The sequence below is a fragment of the Vigna umbellata genome, chromosome 10, assembly GCF_029865625.1.
Source record: "Vigna umbellata cultivar VRB3 chromosome 10, Vumbellata_1.0, whole genome shotgun sequence".
Taxonomy (NCBI): domain Eukaryota; kingdom Viridiplantae; phylum Streptophyta; class Magnoliopsida; order Fabales; family Fabaceae; genus Vigna; species Vigna umbellata.
The window spans coordinates 16,498,047-16,516,513 of record NC_142174.1 but is presented as its reverse complement, the minus strand read 5'-3'; the positions used below and the strand labels follow the sequence as shown (position 1 = coordinate 16,516,513).

Below are 18,467 nucleotides of genomic sequence, written 5' to 3'. Positions count from 1 at the left end.
CCTGAAAAAAGTAGGAATCAGTCAATCAAATTCATTCTCAATTCCTTTAAATACCAACACTGACCCGAACTTAATCTTCCATAATTTTGTGTCCTCCGTCGAGCGAAATACCAAATCACATTTTTCATCTAATCCCAAGACCATTATTCAACCTCCATTACACAACAGAAATCACAAAAGAAGGAATCAGTCACCAATAAAGGAGTTGAATCCCTAAAGCAATACTCTCATCATTACAGTTCAACTGTCCACACCGACAAACTCTTTCTCTTTTAGGGCTTTCCCCAATCAACAAATTATGCATCACCCAAGTGTCGAACTCATAATCGTTGGTGACGGTGGACTCAAACTCGAAGAAGAGGGAAAGGGTTTCCCTGATTGCGAGTGAATGGGAGGGAGTCAACGTTGGTGACATTGACGCGGTGATCAGTGACGAGCTTGGCGCCGGTGGCGCCTGGCTCGCGGCGCCCGAGCTCGTTCAAGAGGCGATTGATAGATGAACGAGAGAGCTTTTCTCTCACGCGCAAAGAGAAGAAGGAGAAGAGAGGACTCGGTGCCATGGTCGACGATGCCTCCGACGGTGAACAGCGATGCTGGCGACGCCTTGGACCACGACTCGTGACGGTCAGTTGGGTGGAGGCTGAGGCGGACGCGCATGAGCTGAGGAGATGAGCGCTTCTAGGGTTCCTCTGGTTCCCTTTGGATTCAAGTGGAGGATGTAGAGACCAATTGGTCTGGTGGGAGAGGCGAAAAACCTTAATAGGTTTCAGATTGGTAGAATGCAACTGATTGTCAAATCCCTAATTTTCTTTCCCAAATCCTATTTCAGTAAAAATGTCCTAATTTGAACAAATCCCTAAAGTAAACAATTACATTTGGTGCCACATCAAACACTCTTTATTTAAATACCAAATTCCACGTAATATAATACTTTTACATAAGCATATTATGTCTGCACCACGTCAGCATCTTTTATCGTCGTCTGTGAAAACTTAACGGATAGGACTTAATTGACTCAAAATTTCAAATATTTAGATAAAATTGGCTCAATTTTACAAATATATGGACTCAATTGAGACAGTTGAAAAAACGAGGACCCACTTGAAATTCCCCAACAAGTATGAGGATGACCCGAGGGTTTAAACCTAATTTTATTATAAATGAGTTTCATTATTATTTTTAAGTACATCACATATCTATAAATAGTGCCGTCAAAATGGGTTGAAACCCGTGAGCCAACCCGGCTCACCACGGGTTTGAGCCGGGTTGGGTTGGAAAAAATTGTGAAAATTTTGATGCGAGCCAATTTTGACCTGACTAGCTTAGAACCCGACTCACCCGGGTTGAACCCGTAGTGAGCCGGGTTGGCTCACCCGGGTTGAACCCATGGTGAGCCGGGTTGGCTCACCAACCCACCTATTTTTTTATTGAAATCAAATTAATTAAATTAATTATTCAAATCCTATTTCTTTTTTATTGAAATCAAATTAATTAAATTAATTATTCAAAACGCACAACCTTTACTTCGCAGTAGAGCTTTTCGTGTTGTGTTGTGGTGTTATCTATCCAAAAGTTCTCCTCTGCTATATATTTTTGTTAACGGCTATATGTACTTTCTTGGTCAAACTATTGTGTATGTCTATTAAACTAAATTGACAAAATTTTATGCTTGATAGCTTAGAATATATAACAATAAAGTTCTTTTGTTTCATTTTTTTTATATCAATTGATCCAATTATTACTGTTTCAATTTGATCGATCAAAGTAATATGTTATAAGAATCTCAGAAAAAGATGGTGAAAAAAAGTTAAGTAAGCCAATGAGCCAACCCGTGATGGGTCAGGTCGGGTTCAAATTTTTTCAGCTTGCTAATAAATGAGCCGGGTTGGGTTGGCTCACTAAGTTGTCAACTCGTGGTGGGTCGGGTTGGGACGGGCCGGGTTACCCGTTTTGACAACTCTATATATAAATCACTTTTCTAAGTTCTTTGTCTTTTTTTTTCTTATAGCTACGTGTTTATTTGTTTAAAGATTTAAGGTCATATAATTGATTTTTGTGGCGAGCTCTTTCCATCCCTCCAATTAATTTCTTTATTTGAGTAAGTTGTTTTCCTACCTTTTTCTTAGGCTCAAATTTGTTTTCTATTTGCATGTAAGCTTCATCTGCTTGCGTATGTCCTTAGAGTCTTCTATGCGAGTCTTTGTGCAGTGATCATATTGATATGACTTGATCATGTTTGTCATGTTTCTTTGTGTACATAGAACATCTTGTAAGGTTGAAAGTGCTTTAGTGTTTTAGAGCGATTTTGCAATAATGTCATATAAGGGAAGCTAATTTGTGTTCTTACACTTTTGGTTTTCTTGACTTGAAAAAAATTATGCATGTTGGTAATTAAAATATGAGTTGGTATAACTATGTTAGATTTGTGATCAATTAGTATCCTATGCTAAAATCAGGTGTTATTTTGTGCTTAATGGTTATATGTTGTGATTTTATGGTTTGTCGGTGTTAAAGTATGGATATGGATATGTGATTGAATGAGAAAGTTGTGATTTGAGCAAATAACAAATTGATACCAAGAAAAAGGTTGAAAGTATGTGTGCAATTGAACATTCAAAACTCTCTCATTCATGATTTTTATCATGACGCTCGATGGTAGCAGAGTAGTGCGTGTTAGTTCAAAATTTCAAAGTCAGAGAGCAATTTCACTCTAGTTCGCTAGGCGCAAGGTTTCATTGTTGGGCATCAGTTTGATAGTCTGTCTCTAACTTATTTGTCGTTGGGTGAGCCTGTGCTCCATGGAGCGAAATCAAAGTCAGGAAGCTCACAAACTTTGTGCCGTTAAGCAAAAATTCTCCAAATTTAATCCGGATGGCTTATAAGGGTCTTTTTGTTGAGCACCAGAGTGTTTTCGATGGCGCCAGAATGTTTTTGCTAGGCGTCATGCCCTTGTGAAGCCAATGCTTGGTGCGTCTTTGTGCTACTAGGAACCATTCTATGTTTTATTAACTATATTTCATGACTTTTATGATATTAATGGTTATCATAATGATGTTATTGATTCAAAAGGAGAAATAAAGATATTAGTAAGTGAAAATCTATGGATATATGTGGGATAAATGCTATTAGATGTGTGATTATATTGGGTGTGCATTGAGGTAAAGACTGTTCAATCATATGTTAAGTTATCTGGAACCCTAGTAATCATTCATACTCATGTAGAAAAGAATGATTAATTGATGAAAGTGACAAAAATTCCTATCATAAGGATCACTCTATATTTCTTATAATTATGTGAAGAACCAACCTTGTGTGTGGTAGATTGGATGAACAAATATAATAATACACCACAAATACATGACTTCACCAGTTTAACTCAATTGTACTTATTCAAATAAATTGAATATGATAATATGTTTGATTACATGTGTTTATATATATATATATATATATTATCTCGTTTTCAACTAGCTTATCTTTTTTTTTTCTCTTTATTTGATTTTGTTGATTGTCTGTATTGGTTTTACAATTATCACTTTAATTATTATTAACGGAGGAAAAAAATGTGTTATTCATTTCAATAGGAGAAGATGGAGTGGTTTAGTCATAAGTTTAGAACTTCATTTATCCTAATTTCTTTTCTGAAGAACCTTGTGTCTTTTTATAATCATGTTATAGTTTTTATTTTGTTATATATATATATATATATATATATATATATATATATATATATATATATATATATATATATATATTCTAGTATTTTATAAATATTATATATATGATATTTTATTTAGTAATAATTGTTACATGTTAAAAACACATATCAGTCCTAATCTCTTAACACCACTTGCAAGTAGTTGACATTTTTCTAACCTTCAATTGTTTTGTTCCTTTCTACTCACAGCTTACCTAAATTTTAAAAGACAACTTTAGTGACGGGTTTTGAAAATTGTATTTATAGGAAAATACTTGGATAAAGCTAATACTTAATTATTTGAGTGACTGAAATATATATATATATATATATATATATATATATATATATATATATATATATATATTAGAAGTATGTTACGAAATTGTTAATCGACATAGTATGATAATATGAATTTATGTGGTACAAACTCAACTTGTAGAATTCATTTAAAAGCTTTAATTTCAAATAACTTTTATGGAGGATTGTCGTGTTTGGTGATCATTGTTCACAATATATTGCTTAAAAATACTTAATGAAGTTTAAAGACAGGTGTCATTGTTATTGACTTGGAAAAGTTTGATGTAATTAACCAAACTACCAACTATTTTTTGGATGAATTATGGTTTTGTGGACTGCATGATTTACCTCTCACTAGCTTTTATGAAGGCTAACTTATTACAAGATTGATGATGTGGAAAAAAAAGTAAGAAAGTGGATGCAAATGTCATTGCAGGAACCTGTCTTCAACAAAAAGAACAAGAGGAACCGCCCTTCGGTTTCAATGATTCTTTCTACTTTACAACATTGTTAGGCAGATTTACCGAGGGAGTGACGTGTATGTTAGGACAGACACCATAATTAATATAAGAGGAAAAAAAAATATTAACTGCACTTTAATGCATTTAAAAGCATGTGTTAAACCTATTTTTAAGAAAATAAATAAGCATATAGTGTTGAAAGTAGAAAACCCCAAGTATATATTAGTTTGTTTTATTAAGTTATTTAATAAACACGGTTTCTTATTACCATTTGACAAACTCTACATAACTTTACTTAAGAATTTGTTAACGATTTAACTGTAACGAAAATGAAATAGTGGCAAAATTTATTTCATTAAGTGAGGTTTGTCATATTTTCGTGTGTAAAATGTATATTTTAGGTCATCACTTAATGAAAAAACATCTATTATTTTGTTTCAGTGAAACCTTTAGTCTGCAGCAAGAAAAGCCACGCAGAGTTTTCCAAATGAAAATATCTATTAATATATTTGTTAAAATATTAATGTTCATTTCTTATCTTAAATTTGTTGATAGCAATCACGATGTTATTAAATAAATTATATATATTTTTTCTTATATTTTAAGAAGTATAGACTAACTAAAGCATATTCTTGAAATCCAAGATTTAAGTCCCTAATGAGTATTTAGTGTCCACTATATTGAGATTTTGGTTGGAGGCGTACGTACAGAAGCATCACTTAAGCACACCTCTAAATACTGTAATAGTAATACATCCATTCTATGCACGGAACGAAGAATCTTTTTAGATAATCAAATTGATTGTTATGGTTCCAAAAGCGCATAGTATCATTTTCGTTATTAATTTCCATAAACATTATCTCCAACTTGTGTTGGGTCTCTATTATCTACAATCACCAATGTCTTCCCACTTGATCCACCTTGTCCCAAGAAATTTTATCTTTTATGGCCCCTCCAATCATATACTTTCATTATGTTCAAAATGATAACTGAAAAAAAATATGAAATATACAAAGGAAGAATTTTTAGTTGGTTGAGAACATAGCTCATGTGTTAATTTACCTTATCTTTAGGAATTTTCTACAAAATTTTGAAGTTGCCTGGATTGGACAAGCAGGTTATTATTAGTACACCATACACATATACAATTTGGTGTAGGGCAAGGTGAAAGTGACAGCCCAAAATATTAACATTGCAACATCAATCTTTTGCATAGACCCTCCTTTTAATTATTTTATGACATGTGCTAACTCCTCATAACGCTAATTAAAATAAAAGACCTTTTTTATCTCTTTTTAATAATTGCATTCCTCTATTTAAACTCTATTTTAAGAGTACAAAGTTGTATAGAGGAAATAATTACAACACTTTAAGGACAAATCAATGTTAGAATGTAGATTGAATATAAGAGATGCCTGTGTTTCCCACTAATTGCTTATTGGGACAAGGATCGAGTTTGGGATAGAAAAAAAAAAAGAAAAAAAGAAAAGGTGGCTAGCTAGGTTGAGAACCTAGCTAATAATTTAGTTAATGACTGAACATTTTGGTGCAGCTACCTTTTCCAATTATTATTTTCCTTTAACTTCCTCCTTTGTGTCCTTTCAAATTAAATTAAACTTTGACCAACAGTCAAGTAATTTTGAGGTTCAAAGTAAGATGCCATCTATGCACTAGCCTAGTACCTGCTTGCACTAAAAAAAAACATTATTCACAGTAACATTACACCATATATATAGGTCTGGTTTACCACCCTTAGATATTAGGTTAGTAAGTAACACACTTGCTATTATTATTACATCTTCATTAAAAAAAAGTCTTATTCTTTATAAAGCATCTTTCTATAATATTTCGACATTAATATAAACACAAAAGCTTCTTTTCTCAATTTTGTTTCAGTCAAATTGATTAAGCTTTGTCATTAATATCCATTAAGGGAATAACAAGTTGGTGAAGTAAAGAGCAGTTGAAGAAAACAATAACCTAATGGAGATTGTTACCTTTAAACACTTGATTGGTTATGTAGCTTTCGATTCTTAAATCAGTCTTATTTGGGCTGTGGGATCGTATAGAAAGAATCCATTTGAGCCACTTTGGAGAAACTCCAAAAAATTCACATGAAATAATATCATTTGGTGCAGTTGCATTTAAATATGTTAAAATATGACAAAATCATGCAGTATAATAGAATACAATATGGGAAGCTCACTGTAGATAGAATAGAGGTGTCTGATGTTAGAGTGACAACAAGCGAAATACTCTGTGAGTTGAAGCATGAGAGTGAGAAAAATTGTGTTAAGTTAGAGGCGATGGTTTAAATGAATGAAAATAGAAATTGTGGATGTGAAAAAGAAGGAAAAAGAAAAAAAAGGGAGAATCTGCAGAAGGTGAAGAGAGGAGGATGTGGTTGTGACAGAGAGTTGAAAAGAGGAGAATGAAATAAGTTGTGGGAATGGTGGTGGGGCATGAGATAGGAGTGTTTCTTTAAATCAATCATAGGAGGTGACCCTTGAAAGTGAAACCAGCACTGCCCACTCTGCATGTAGCAGAATTCTCCAAAGTTTTCAACTCTCCTCCAAATTAAAAATAGCCAGATAAAGTTAAGGATCAGATGTGAGATTACAACGTGACTTCTCACAAACTTTTTAAGATTACCATGCCATACCCTACATGCAGGGCACAACTTCCAAGGAACATGCTTAATCACAATCTTAGGCTTCTTCTGCTAAATTCTTTCAATCAAATATGTCTACACTTCATTAGTTTACATATTACATATTCATTCAAGTTAATTACACCCTTTTTTTTTTAACTTAATACATCGAAAAAACTTTTATGTGCAACGTGTTTAAACGTCTGTGAAATTAATTTTCTATGTACATTTTTTTATAGTTTTATCTTAAGTTTAATTACGTTTTAAGATTTTGAGAACTTGAATTTCTTTAATTGAGTTTTTATTGAAAAAATATTTTATTGAAAATACTTTAAAAAATTATATTTTTTAAAAAATTATCTTATATCACCTTATTATTTCTTCACTTTTTATATATATCTATAAAAGATTTAATATTTGAATAAAATAACATTTTTATGTTAAATATTTTAAATTATGACTTTAGCATAATACCAGAACGTAATATTAAAAATTGTCAGAATTAATACTAATCACCAAAATAAATATAGATTTATAATGGTAATAAGTCAAGTTTCTAGTTTTATAATATTAAATACGAGAGTTTGCTACACTTGAAAATATACAGTATACATTATCGATTGAACTAATGTTACATTAATTCTTTTCTTTTACCATTTCAATAAAAACAAACAAAAAATAGTTTATCCTCTACTTTTTTTGAAAAGAAATTTTCATTTAAATAACTTGTAGCATATTCTATCCATACTAAAGAAATGCAATGTTGGTTTAGGGACTCAGAAAAATTAAAAAAAAAAAGTAAAAATTTGATTTGATCACTCAAAAATTGCTTAAAGCTATTGTATATAATATTATGTTTTGCTAAATTAAATTGACAATAGTTACAAAATTTTAATTTTCATTTAGTGACTCCGAGTGGTTGAAGTCTCCATAACATAAAACATAAAATTTGTTAAAAAGTCACATTATTGTTTATTCTTCTAACAACAGGACAAAAGTAAATATGTACATTAGTTAGGTGAAAGGAAAAATATAAAAATATTTAAGAAAGTACATGAAAATTACAAAGATTTATATTGAAATCTAAGAAAGACATTTGTGCAAACTTATCTATTGTGATCTTGAATGAAAATGTCTTTTACAAAAAGAAACTTTTAAAATACTCATTTTGGAACTTGGAGCACATGTTGAAGGAAAAGATGTAATATACTGTTTTTCAAATTCACATCATTTAAAAATTGTGATAAAACATCTTAAATAGTTTGGTAAAAATGTTAATAAATTATTATAAATGATAATTGATTTTTTTTATTTTTAAATATATTTGAACATTAATAAAAAATTTAATAAATTATTTGCAAATGTTAACTTTTGAAGAAGATAATTGAACATTTCATGATAATTGATTATATTGTAGCATATAGTGACTGTTTCTTTCAGTGAAAAGGAAGATTATTGATAAAAAATTAAAACTTTTGAAGAAAGATAACCAAAATAAACTTGTTTTTAAAACCTATGAAAATTCTTTAACAATGGTTAATCAGTAACTAATAATATATTTAGTAATTAAAAATATATTTAGAGATCAAGTTCTTAAGTAGAGACTAATTTAAAAACTATTTTTTTCAATAATTAAAATATTAATATTTAATATTAATGATTAATTTAGAGATTAATTCATAATATATACGAACTATTTTAGCTACATTTAAAGACTAGTTATAATTTTTTGAAACTATTTTAGTTATCAATAATTTTTAGTTTATAAATTAGTTTCTAAATTGATAATGACTAATTATTTTTTATTATTTAAACTTATCATTATTCAAAGATTTTCTTCTAATGAAATAAGTAAATTAACCACCAACGCTCAATGTAAATATAATAAAACGTCAACAGAGAAACAAATTTATAGCAGAAGCTTATAATTACATTTGAAATACAATATTAATCACAACTATATCAAGGACTTTGTTTAATGATTATCTTAATTTTTTTTATTCTAATTTCTTTACGATTATCATAGAATGGCAAATACATGGAAGACCTTTGATAAATAATATTAAATTTCTACGTTAGTTGAGACCATAACTAACTTACAAAATGTTGCTTTTAAATATTTTGTTTGCTTATTCATTTTCCTCACTACACACACTTTGTGTCTATAAAGAAACACACTATTCCAAATTACGTATTTTATAGTTATATTTTCCAGATAGTGTTTGTTATGTAAAAGTGACTTTATTATAATTGATATCTTTTATTAAATAGATTTTTACATAGAATTCAGATTAATGAAAAACAAGTGGCTTTGTAAACTTAGCTCTAATTGATCTTCAGTAATGGCCCACAAGTTCGAATTCCATTAACATCTATCATTTTGGGCTCAATTTAGTTAAAATAACCTACTCCTACTTACTGCCTCTTCTTTCTGCACCTCCAATTTTTTCTTCCTGCATCCCTAATTTTGAAAATGTCCATCTTACTCTTAGGTTAACTTGCACCTTCACGGACCTCCGTCTTTACACCTTCTACAATTTATGTCTCTACACTAATATATGCTTATTTATTTTCTTTAAAGCAGGTTTAACACATGCTTTTAAATGCAGTGAAAATGTATTTTTTTTTCTCTTATATTAATTAGGATGATAATATGTTAACTTTTTTTTATAATAGGTCAGGTATCTGTTTTATTGGTTTATTTAAATTTATTTTTAAAAACAGATCAATCACGAGAGGGTGTAAGAAAATTATAAAAAAAAATTATTAAAAAAAATATTTTCCTATTAATTATAGTTCTTGAATGTCCTAACATATACGTCACTCCCTCCGCAGATCTGCCTAACAATGTTGTAAAGTAGAAAGGGCGGTTCCTCTTGTTGTTTTTGTTGAAGACAGATTCCCGCAGTAACATTTGCATCCACTTTCTTAATTTGTTTTCCACATCATCAATCTTGTAATAAGTTAGTCTTCATAAAGGTAGTGAAAGATAAATCATACGGTTCACAAAACCATAATTCATCCAAAAAAATAGTTGGTAATTTAGTTAATTACATCAAACTTTTCAAAGTCAACAACGACACCTGTCTTTAAACTTCATTTACTATTTTTAAGTAGTGTACTGTGAACAATGTTCACCAAACAGGACAATCCTCCATAAGGCTATATTTTCAATGGATAATAGTATTAACGTTGTCGTATGAGGATGGGTTTGTTTAAGTTTTAAGAGTTTGTTTTAGTGAATTTGGGACGATTTGCGAATGAGAAGATTCAAGCCATGAAACATGGGATTTGGAAGCAAATACAATGATTTTAAGATACTTGAATCGATTTTGTTGATATTAAATCGATTCTAAATAAATTAAAATTGATCTTTCGATAATGAAATCGATTATGATTCTTTTATATATATATATATATATATATATATATATATATATATATATATATATATATATATATATATATCATTTTCTTTCCTTACATATATAAATAATTAATTTTTTTAATTATATATTATTAATAATAAAAATAAGGTTTAAATATTATTTTAATTTTAATTTTCATTTATTTTGTTTAATGTTTTCCTTTTTTTTTCGCATTTAATTAGGTATCTATTTTGGTAAATTTTATTTAATTTGGTCATTTTTTATGACATTGTTTTAATTTTTTATGATATTGTCTAAGCTTGGTTGTGAAGCTTAGACAGGAGAAGCTCGACCAATAAAGAAAAAACTCAATAGAAAAGCTTGATGAGCAGAGAAGAAGCTCGGCTGAGAAGTTTCAACATTGAGCATCCTCCCTCCACTTCCATACTCTGCCTCTTCACCATGCTACTGCCAACGATAGCATCTCTAGTGTCATTAACAAAGTTGACCACCACCAAGACTTAGTGAGCTCTGCTTATCATTATCTGCCCCAACCTCCTTCAACTTTTGTTTTTGCCAAAACTTATGAGATTACAACATTATCGTTACAATAATTATTCATCTTTTCATCTTCTCCTTTTTTTCCTATTACAATCACAAATAATAACAAAAATTAAAATTGAACAGGGAAGAAGGAATGGATTGAATGAGATAAAAACGGTAAAATGCGATGAGAGTTATAAAGGCCAAGGAAGGCTAAGGATTTCGCTATTGGACCATGAATTCAAAAGATCGAAACCCTCTAGAAGGAGAAGGAAGAAAGAGAAAACATTAGACAACATTGATGATGGCTCTAACAAAGGCGAAGTGATGACGATACGAGTGAGCGACGGTTCTAACTGGGTAACAAAGTGAGGCGACAAGTCTTGATATCAATGGTGGTGTGCTCGACAAAAGAAGGTGATAAACTATTAACTTATTGACCGAGCTTCTTCTCTACTAACTGAGATTCTTACTCATTTTCTCTCCTTCTGGTCGAGCTTCTCAGTCAAATTTCTCCTTTACTAATAGACCACGTAAACAACAATACACGTCATGCAAATAATATTATCTTGTATGTTTTTTCGTTAATAATTTAAAGAGCATAATAAAAAGGATCTAAATTAAACAAAATAAAAATATAATTTAATGCGCAAAAAAATGTGAACCACACTGAACAAATTAGACAATAATAACCAAAACTAGTATTTAAACCTAAAAATAATAATATTTTACAATAATATTAATATTTTTTGTAATTTATATCTTTTATTTTTTATTTTTTTTTCATTCACTCAATCACTCTTCCTCAAATCTTCAATCTAATTCAAAGTTAATTGAGAACTTTTAAATTAGTTCTACAGTCGTCACATAAATTCATACAATGATACTATGTCGATTAACAGGTTTCTTAAAATACTTCTAATATATATATATATATATATATATATATATATATATATATATATTAGTCGTTAAATTAATGATTACTAGATAGTATTACGTGTTACTAATTACTTTTATTTTTTTCTATAGTAGAATTAAATTAAAAAATTTAGTATTTTAAATTTTAGAAAACTACAAGACTGATTGAATAAATAAATCAAAATTTAAAGAATCTTTCCATTATTGTTTTTTTAATTAATTCGATGCATCATAGATTTCACGCCATAGTAGGATCCTTCAGTCACTCTCGTTCAAATTGTTTTTTTGGTGGACAAACCTTCAGTTTATTTTGCAACTGCGGTTTAATTAGTTTTCTGTCTTTCTAAACTAAAAGTAAAACAAAATAAAAAAGGTCCTAAAACAAAGTAAAGCCGCATGTCGCTTATTTATGTTGTCAAATTCATAAATATGAACCAAACTTTCTTAACAAATTTCCTATTCCTACTCTTTCGGATCATCCTACATTCCAACCATTACAATGATTCATACTCTTCTTTCTTACCATCTTCACTTCAACATCTCCCTCACTTTCAATCTCTCCAACGCCATGCAGATCACCCATTTTCATCATCTTCTTTAATAAATTACAACCCATCCTCATAATCTGCCTTGCAACACACATACACTGTTATGGCACTTTTTAAGACACGGAAGAGATCATCATCACCATCTTACGTATCAACCCTCACAATAGTTGTGTTCATTGCACTATGTGTTTTTGGCGTGTGGATGCTATCCTCCAAGTCAGTAGTGCCACCTCAAACACACAGCGATGAAGACATTGCAACCCGAACGTCCATTGATACCTCTGCAACCAATGATGAACTCTCTGCCTCCCATGGAATGGCTGAAAAAATTGCAGAAACCAGAAAAGACAGTTCCTCTTCTGTCTTTGGGGACAACCCTGGACAGCTTCCCGATGATGCCATAAAATCTGATGAAAAACATTCCAACATGGAGTCACAAAATCAGCACATCATGGCCAGCATGGACGCACAGCTTTCTGAGGAAAGCTCGTTAACTCAAAAGGAGCAAGCTTCCGTGATACACGAAGCCGGTGCAGATAGTGATGTGAAAATAACTGAGCCTGAGAAAGCTCAGCAAACCGTCACCACGGCTTCTAATAACATAAAAAAGGATGAAGAAATCGCCGCCGCGGCGGTGGAACAGGAGGTACAAAGCATTGGAAAGCAGCAAGACGTTCAAGGTTTTGACACTAAACCGGCGGAAGAAGATATAAACAAGGAACAACTTCGAGAGGACAAAGGCGCGGTTGAAGCAAATCCTAAAGCAGACGTGTTGCAACAGGACCCTGAGGCGGCTTTAAAGGGAACAAGTTCTGAGCAGGTGTCGGAGAAGATTGAAAACCAGAAAGTAGATGTGGTTGAGGTAACGCAGAAACCAAAAGCAGAGAAGAAAGGTCGTAAGTCAAAGAAGCAGTGGTCGACACAAGCTGCTCAGTCACAGAAAGAAAACAAAAGACAGCAAGTTGAATCAAACAGTGAAGAGAAACTTGAAGATCACGAATGGTACCTCTGCAATGTCACTGCCAATGAAGATTATATACCGTGTTTGGACAATGAAAAGGCAGTGAAACAGTTGCGTACCACAAGACACTACGAACACAGGGAAAGGCATTGCCCAAAGGATCCTCCTACTTGTCTCGTCCAACTTCCCAAAGGTTACAGAACGCCCATCGAGTGGCCTAACAGCAGAGATAAGGTCACTTTTTTGCATTATACATCAAATACATTCAAATTAATTAATACACCTTAGCTTTTTTTTTTTAAAAAAAGAAATTAAGTATATAAGTTAGTTTAATTTATATGACAAAAATCCAATTTATTTATTCTCGTTTTTAAGTACTTGTGAAGAAGTTTATTAAAGCGTGGCATTAGTAGTGGAGTCTTTCTTTTATATACCTCTGAGGCTAAATTATCAAGTATGTGTGTATATTATATATATTCATCTTACAATCCAATTTAATAATAAAATAATGTACATTAGAATTTGAAGTTAAAAAATTAAGTAATTTTGATCAAAATATTATTATTATTATTTTAAGTTGTTAAATAGATGGTTTTTGTTTGATGTGATGACGCATTTGGAAATAGATATGGTACCACAATGTACCACACAAGTTGCTAGCAGAGGTGAAGGGACACCAGAACTGGGTGAAGGTGACCGGAGAGTTCTTGACCTTCCCTGGAGGTGGCACTCAGTTCATTCACGGAGCTCTCCATTACATCGATTTTCTTCAACAGGTCAGAATGAGAATTTCACACTAATACTGCTAATAAATCATAATTTTTGCTAAGTAGTTTTATAATTTGACTCACGTAGGCTCAACCTTCTATTGGATGGGGAAAGCACACACGGGTGATCTTGGATGTTGGGTGTGGGGTTGGTAGCTTTGGAGGGTTTCTATTCGAACGGGATGTTATTACAATGTCTTTTGCACCTAAAGACGAACATGAAGCACAAGTGCAATTTGCCCTTGAAAGAGGAATTCCTGCCATATCTGCTGTTATGGGTTCTCAAAGGCTGCCATTCCCCAGTCTTGTCTTTGATGCTATACATTGTGCACGTTGTCGAGTACCTTGGCATGTAGATGGTTGGTCGTCGTAACAACTATTGATTGTTCATAATGGATGAGTTTTTGTGCTAACCATGATTGTTGAATAATGTGAAACTCTTTTCTAGGTGGCATGTTGCTGTTGGAACTGAATCGGCTTTTGAGACCAGGTGGTTTATTTATTTGGTGTGCGACTCCTGTGTACCAGAAGCTTGAAGAAGATGTCGAGATATGGAAGGGTGGGATTATTACATATCATATTTTTTATTTTTACTTTTGAAAAGATAATTAACTTAACGATTTAATAATAGTCACTGACATCCTGTAATGTTATTCCAGAAATGACCACACTGACAAAGTCCATTTGTTGGGAGCTTGTGACCATCAACAAGGATGAACTGAATCAGGTTGGTGCTGCTATTTATCGCAAACCCACTTCCAACGAATGCTACAACCAAAGGGCGCAAAGTGAACCTCCATTGTGCAAGGACGATGATGATCCAAATGCTGCCTGGTAAATCTCTCGCTGTATTGTTTGATATTTGACCAGTAAAGTACATAACAACACCTGTGATCTTGATTGGTCGATTTTACTATATTTCAGGTATGTGCCTCTGCAGGCATGCCTACACAGGGTGCCTGTGGACAAGACTGAGAGAGGAGCCAAATGGCCTGAAGCTTGGCCTCGTCGACTAAATAAACCTCCATATTGGTTAAACAACTCGCAGACTGGTATCTATGGAAAACCACCTGCCCAAGATTTTGCAGCAGATACTAATCGTTGGAAAAATGTTGTGGAGGAGTTGAGCAACATTGGTATAACTTGGACTGACGTGAGAAATGTCATGGACATGCGATCCATCTACGGGGGGTATTGATTCAACTCAGGGTACAACTATTCTACATTTTTATACATACGAAATCCTCAATCTCTGTCTCGTTCGTGCAGATTTGCGGCAGCTCTAAAGGATCTTCCCGTCTGGGTGTTCAATGTGGTGACCGTAGATACTCCGGACACACTTTCTGTCATCTATGAGAGAGGTCTTTTTGGGATATATCATGACTGGTGTGAATCCTTCAGCACGTATCCAAGATCTTATGATCTATTGCATGCAGATAGTCTTTTCTCAAAGCTGAAAGATAGGTATGTATGGGTGGAAGTAGTATGATCCTTTAATTTTCGCTTATACTAGAGAAACTGCATCAGGCTCACCCAGTTCTGCTGTTTTGGCTCTTTAGGTGCAAACTAACAGCTGTTATGGCAGAGGTTGATAGAATAATTAGACCGGGAGGCAAGTTGATTGTCCGTGATGAACCTTCCACCCTCAGCGAAGTGCGAACTTTGTTAAATTCTCTACATTGGGAAATATTACATGACAAAATACAAGAGGGTGTACTTTGTGCAAAAAGAGGCATATGGAGGCCTACGGCTATAGCAGTGTCCTGATGAAGTGATAGTGGTTTAATTCAAGGAGTCTTTCAATCGAAGCTATGCAGTGGCGGTAACGTGTATTCGGCTTCTCAACCCCACATGGCACAGCAACTTCCAGAAAACGTCACACTATTATTTTATAGGTTTTCATAGCATGTGTACATCAGTTTTTAGTTTAATTACCCGGAGATTATTATCATATAATGCAAAACTTGTCATAGATGGTGTACCTACCCACTGATTTAGATTTTTACTAGCCAATATAACATGTCTTATTATTCTGTTTTGTACCTGGTTGAGTAATAGTTCATGAGTGTAAACTGAGAAAGACAGGAAAAGTTTGACCTTGGTTCATTCGTATCGTAGGATCATAATTTTCTCGCATATTTCAGACATTTTTATGTCTCCACGCCATCATATGGGATTGATTCACCAAAACATCAATGAAGGGGAAATATTCACAAGTAACCAACAGTTTAACCCAGAGAAAAATATACCAACTAGAGCTCAAACTCAACGTTTCAGAGCTCATCCTTTCAATAGTACTACATGTCTATACAAAAAATTCATGCGGATTCGAAGCAGAATGAAGAAACGACAGGCTATTCCTGTACTAAAGAATACACACTGTCGCCTATATAACCAAAAATAAAAATGAAATATACTATGCTGCTATAAGCTTGAAAACCTCATTATCAATCAAAGATGTCAGTGTCCACATACCAACGAATAGTAGATGCTACTATGCTAGTGCTCGTAAATCTCTAGCACACCATCAACTTGCACTGAGAAGTTTCTGCAACTCACCACTTTGGACTGCAGCACTGAGATCTGGATTTGCGAAAACAACATAAAAGTAAAAAGACTGAGGGAATGAAATACGGTGAATGAAAAAAAAAACAGATCGAGGGGTTAACTGTAGACCATAGGTAATAACTAACAAGAATAACAGATAGAATTTGTTATTGGTATTTCAAAGTTATAAATGAGATCGCATCTGCAAAGAATTGATAATTAATAAAATTAGTTTTGAACTTTATTTTTGGTCAGCCAAAAGATAATTTTACAACAAAAGGGTGCAATGGGTACCCAACTCACATATATATTCAAAAATTCATGTCTGAATGTTTTTATTCTAAAATAATGTTAAAAACCTGGTATAATTTTTACCTATCACAAAATCTACAACTCTACAAGTGACTCTAACTCAATCAATTTTGGTTCCTAAACAATCCCTCACTCTAACTGGACAAGAAAATATTCATCTAAAATCAAGTTAATTGGTAATTCAACTGTGAGTATGAGTAGCAATTTAGAACTAACCATCTGATCCACCAATATGCTTGCCATTCACAAATACTTGTGGCACTGTCCTTCGGCCGATCAAATCCAGAATAACACTCTGAATTTCATACCCGTCATCTACAGGAGGAAATAACACAAGCACCGTGACCCACGTGAAAAGTTTGAACAACGAGAGAAATTTTAACATGACAGACGCAAACTGGCTAGTTATGATTACCTCGTAAATCGAGCTCCACCACAAACGGTTTCTCATTTAGTTCAGCAAGTATGCGTTTGGCGCGCAAGCAATAGCTACGAACAAAAAACAGAGTAGCAAACCCTAATTATTGAGACAATATTGCATCAAACGGAATGAAGGAAAAGGGGAGTGATATCGGATAAAAGGAAAAGGGAGAAATTAGAAGGAACGCACGGGCAATAGGATTTGGAGAAAACGGTGATTCTGTTGGAGTAGATGGCGTTTTGAACGAAGGCGGAAACAGAATTAGAGGCTTGGACGTTCAGTGTTCCAAACCACAACACAAAAATAGTGAACGTCACCGTTACGATCATACTCCACCTTAACCCCATCATCATTCTCCTTCTCTTTACGCAAATACACTGTTCCTTTCCTTCCTCTTCTTCAACGGGTGCAGTGCCGCGGATTTCTCAAAACGCAATGCAAAACCGTAGTTTTGGTGCTGAGACTCAAGGAATTTGGTACTGAGACTCAAGGAAAGCACCTGTTTCTTCTAACATAAGAGTTCTTCAATTAACTTAATTTAATTACTTTTTACAAAATTTAATTTTAATTTTTATCTATTGTAGAAAAAGATTATTAAATATCATGTCATAGAAAATATCAAATTGTCTTTTTTTCATTTATATTTTTTCCTTTTTCCAGTTTGTCTTTTTTTTTCCTTTCTTAATCTCATGTTGTATCTTCTAATCTTTCACGCAATATTATATCTCTATCCTTCTTTGGTTTATTATTATTGATCATGAGGACTTCTTTATTTCGCCACTTTGAAAAAAAAAAAACTTCAATCATCCTTCAATTCAAAGAATGGAATAAATTAGAGCGATACACGTTTTATTTTTTTATCCCTTTGGTATCTGAAAATATATTTTAACTAATCATCTATATAAAGTGCATAAACGATGCACCTGTTTTATGAGTATTTATAGTTTATGCAATGAAAATAATAGTTAGAC

The 18,467-nt window shown here is 32.6% G+C and overlaps 2 protein-coding genes across 2 annotated transcripts; one reads left to right on the top strand and one right to left on the bottom strand.

The window, feature by feature from the left end:
• The first annotated feature begins 12,289 nt into the window (after positions 1-12,289).
• LOC124833818 (S-adenosyl-L-methionine-dependent methyltransferases superfamily protein) lies at positions 12,290-16,324 on the top strand. Its single transcript, XM_047308375.2, has 8 exons — positions 12,290-13,683; positions 14,076-14,225; positions 14,305-14,575; positions 14,665-14,775; positions 14,876-15,050; positions 15,141-15,407; positions 15,486-15,680; positions 15,776-16,324. Exons 1-8 carry the CDS (start codon positions 12,592-12,594, stop codon positions 15,981-15,983), a joined length of 2,469 nt encoding a protein of 822 aa, XP_047164331.2. The 5' UTR covers positions 12,290-12,591; the 3' UTR covers positions 15,984-16,324.
• A 136-nt stretch (positions 16,325-16,460) lies between these two features.
• LOC124833819 (Glutaredoxin family protein) lies at positions 16,461-18,004 on the bottom strand. The gene is made up of 4 exons (XM_047308376.2): positions 17,686-18,004; positions 17,491-17,564; positions 17,292-17,390; positions 16,461-16,799 (listed from the first exon to the last, which is right to left on the bottom strand). Exons 1-4 carry the CDS (start codon positions 17,847-17,849, stop codon positions 16,744-16,746), a joined length of 393 nt encoding a protein of 130 aa, XP_047164332.2. The 5' UTR covers positions 17,850-18,004; the 3' UTR covers positions 16,461-16,743.
• Positions 18,005-18,467: the final 463 nt, after the last annotated feature.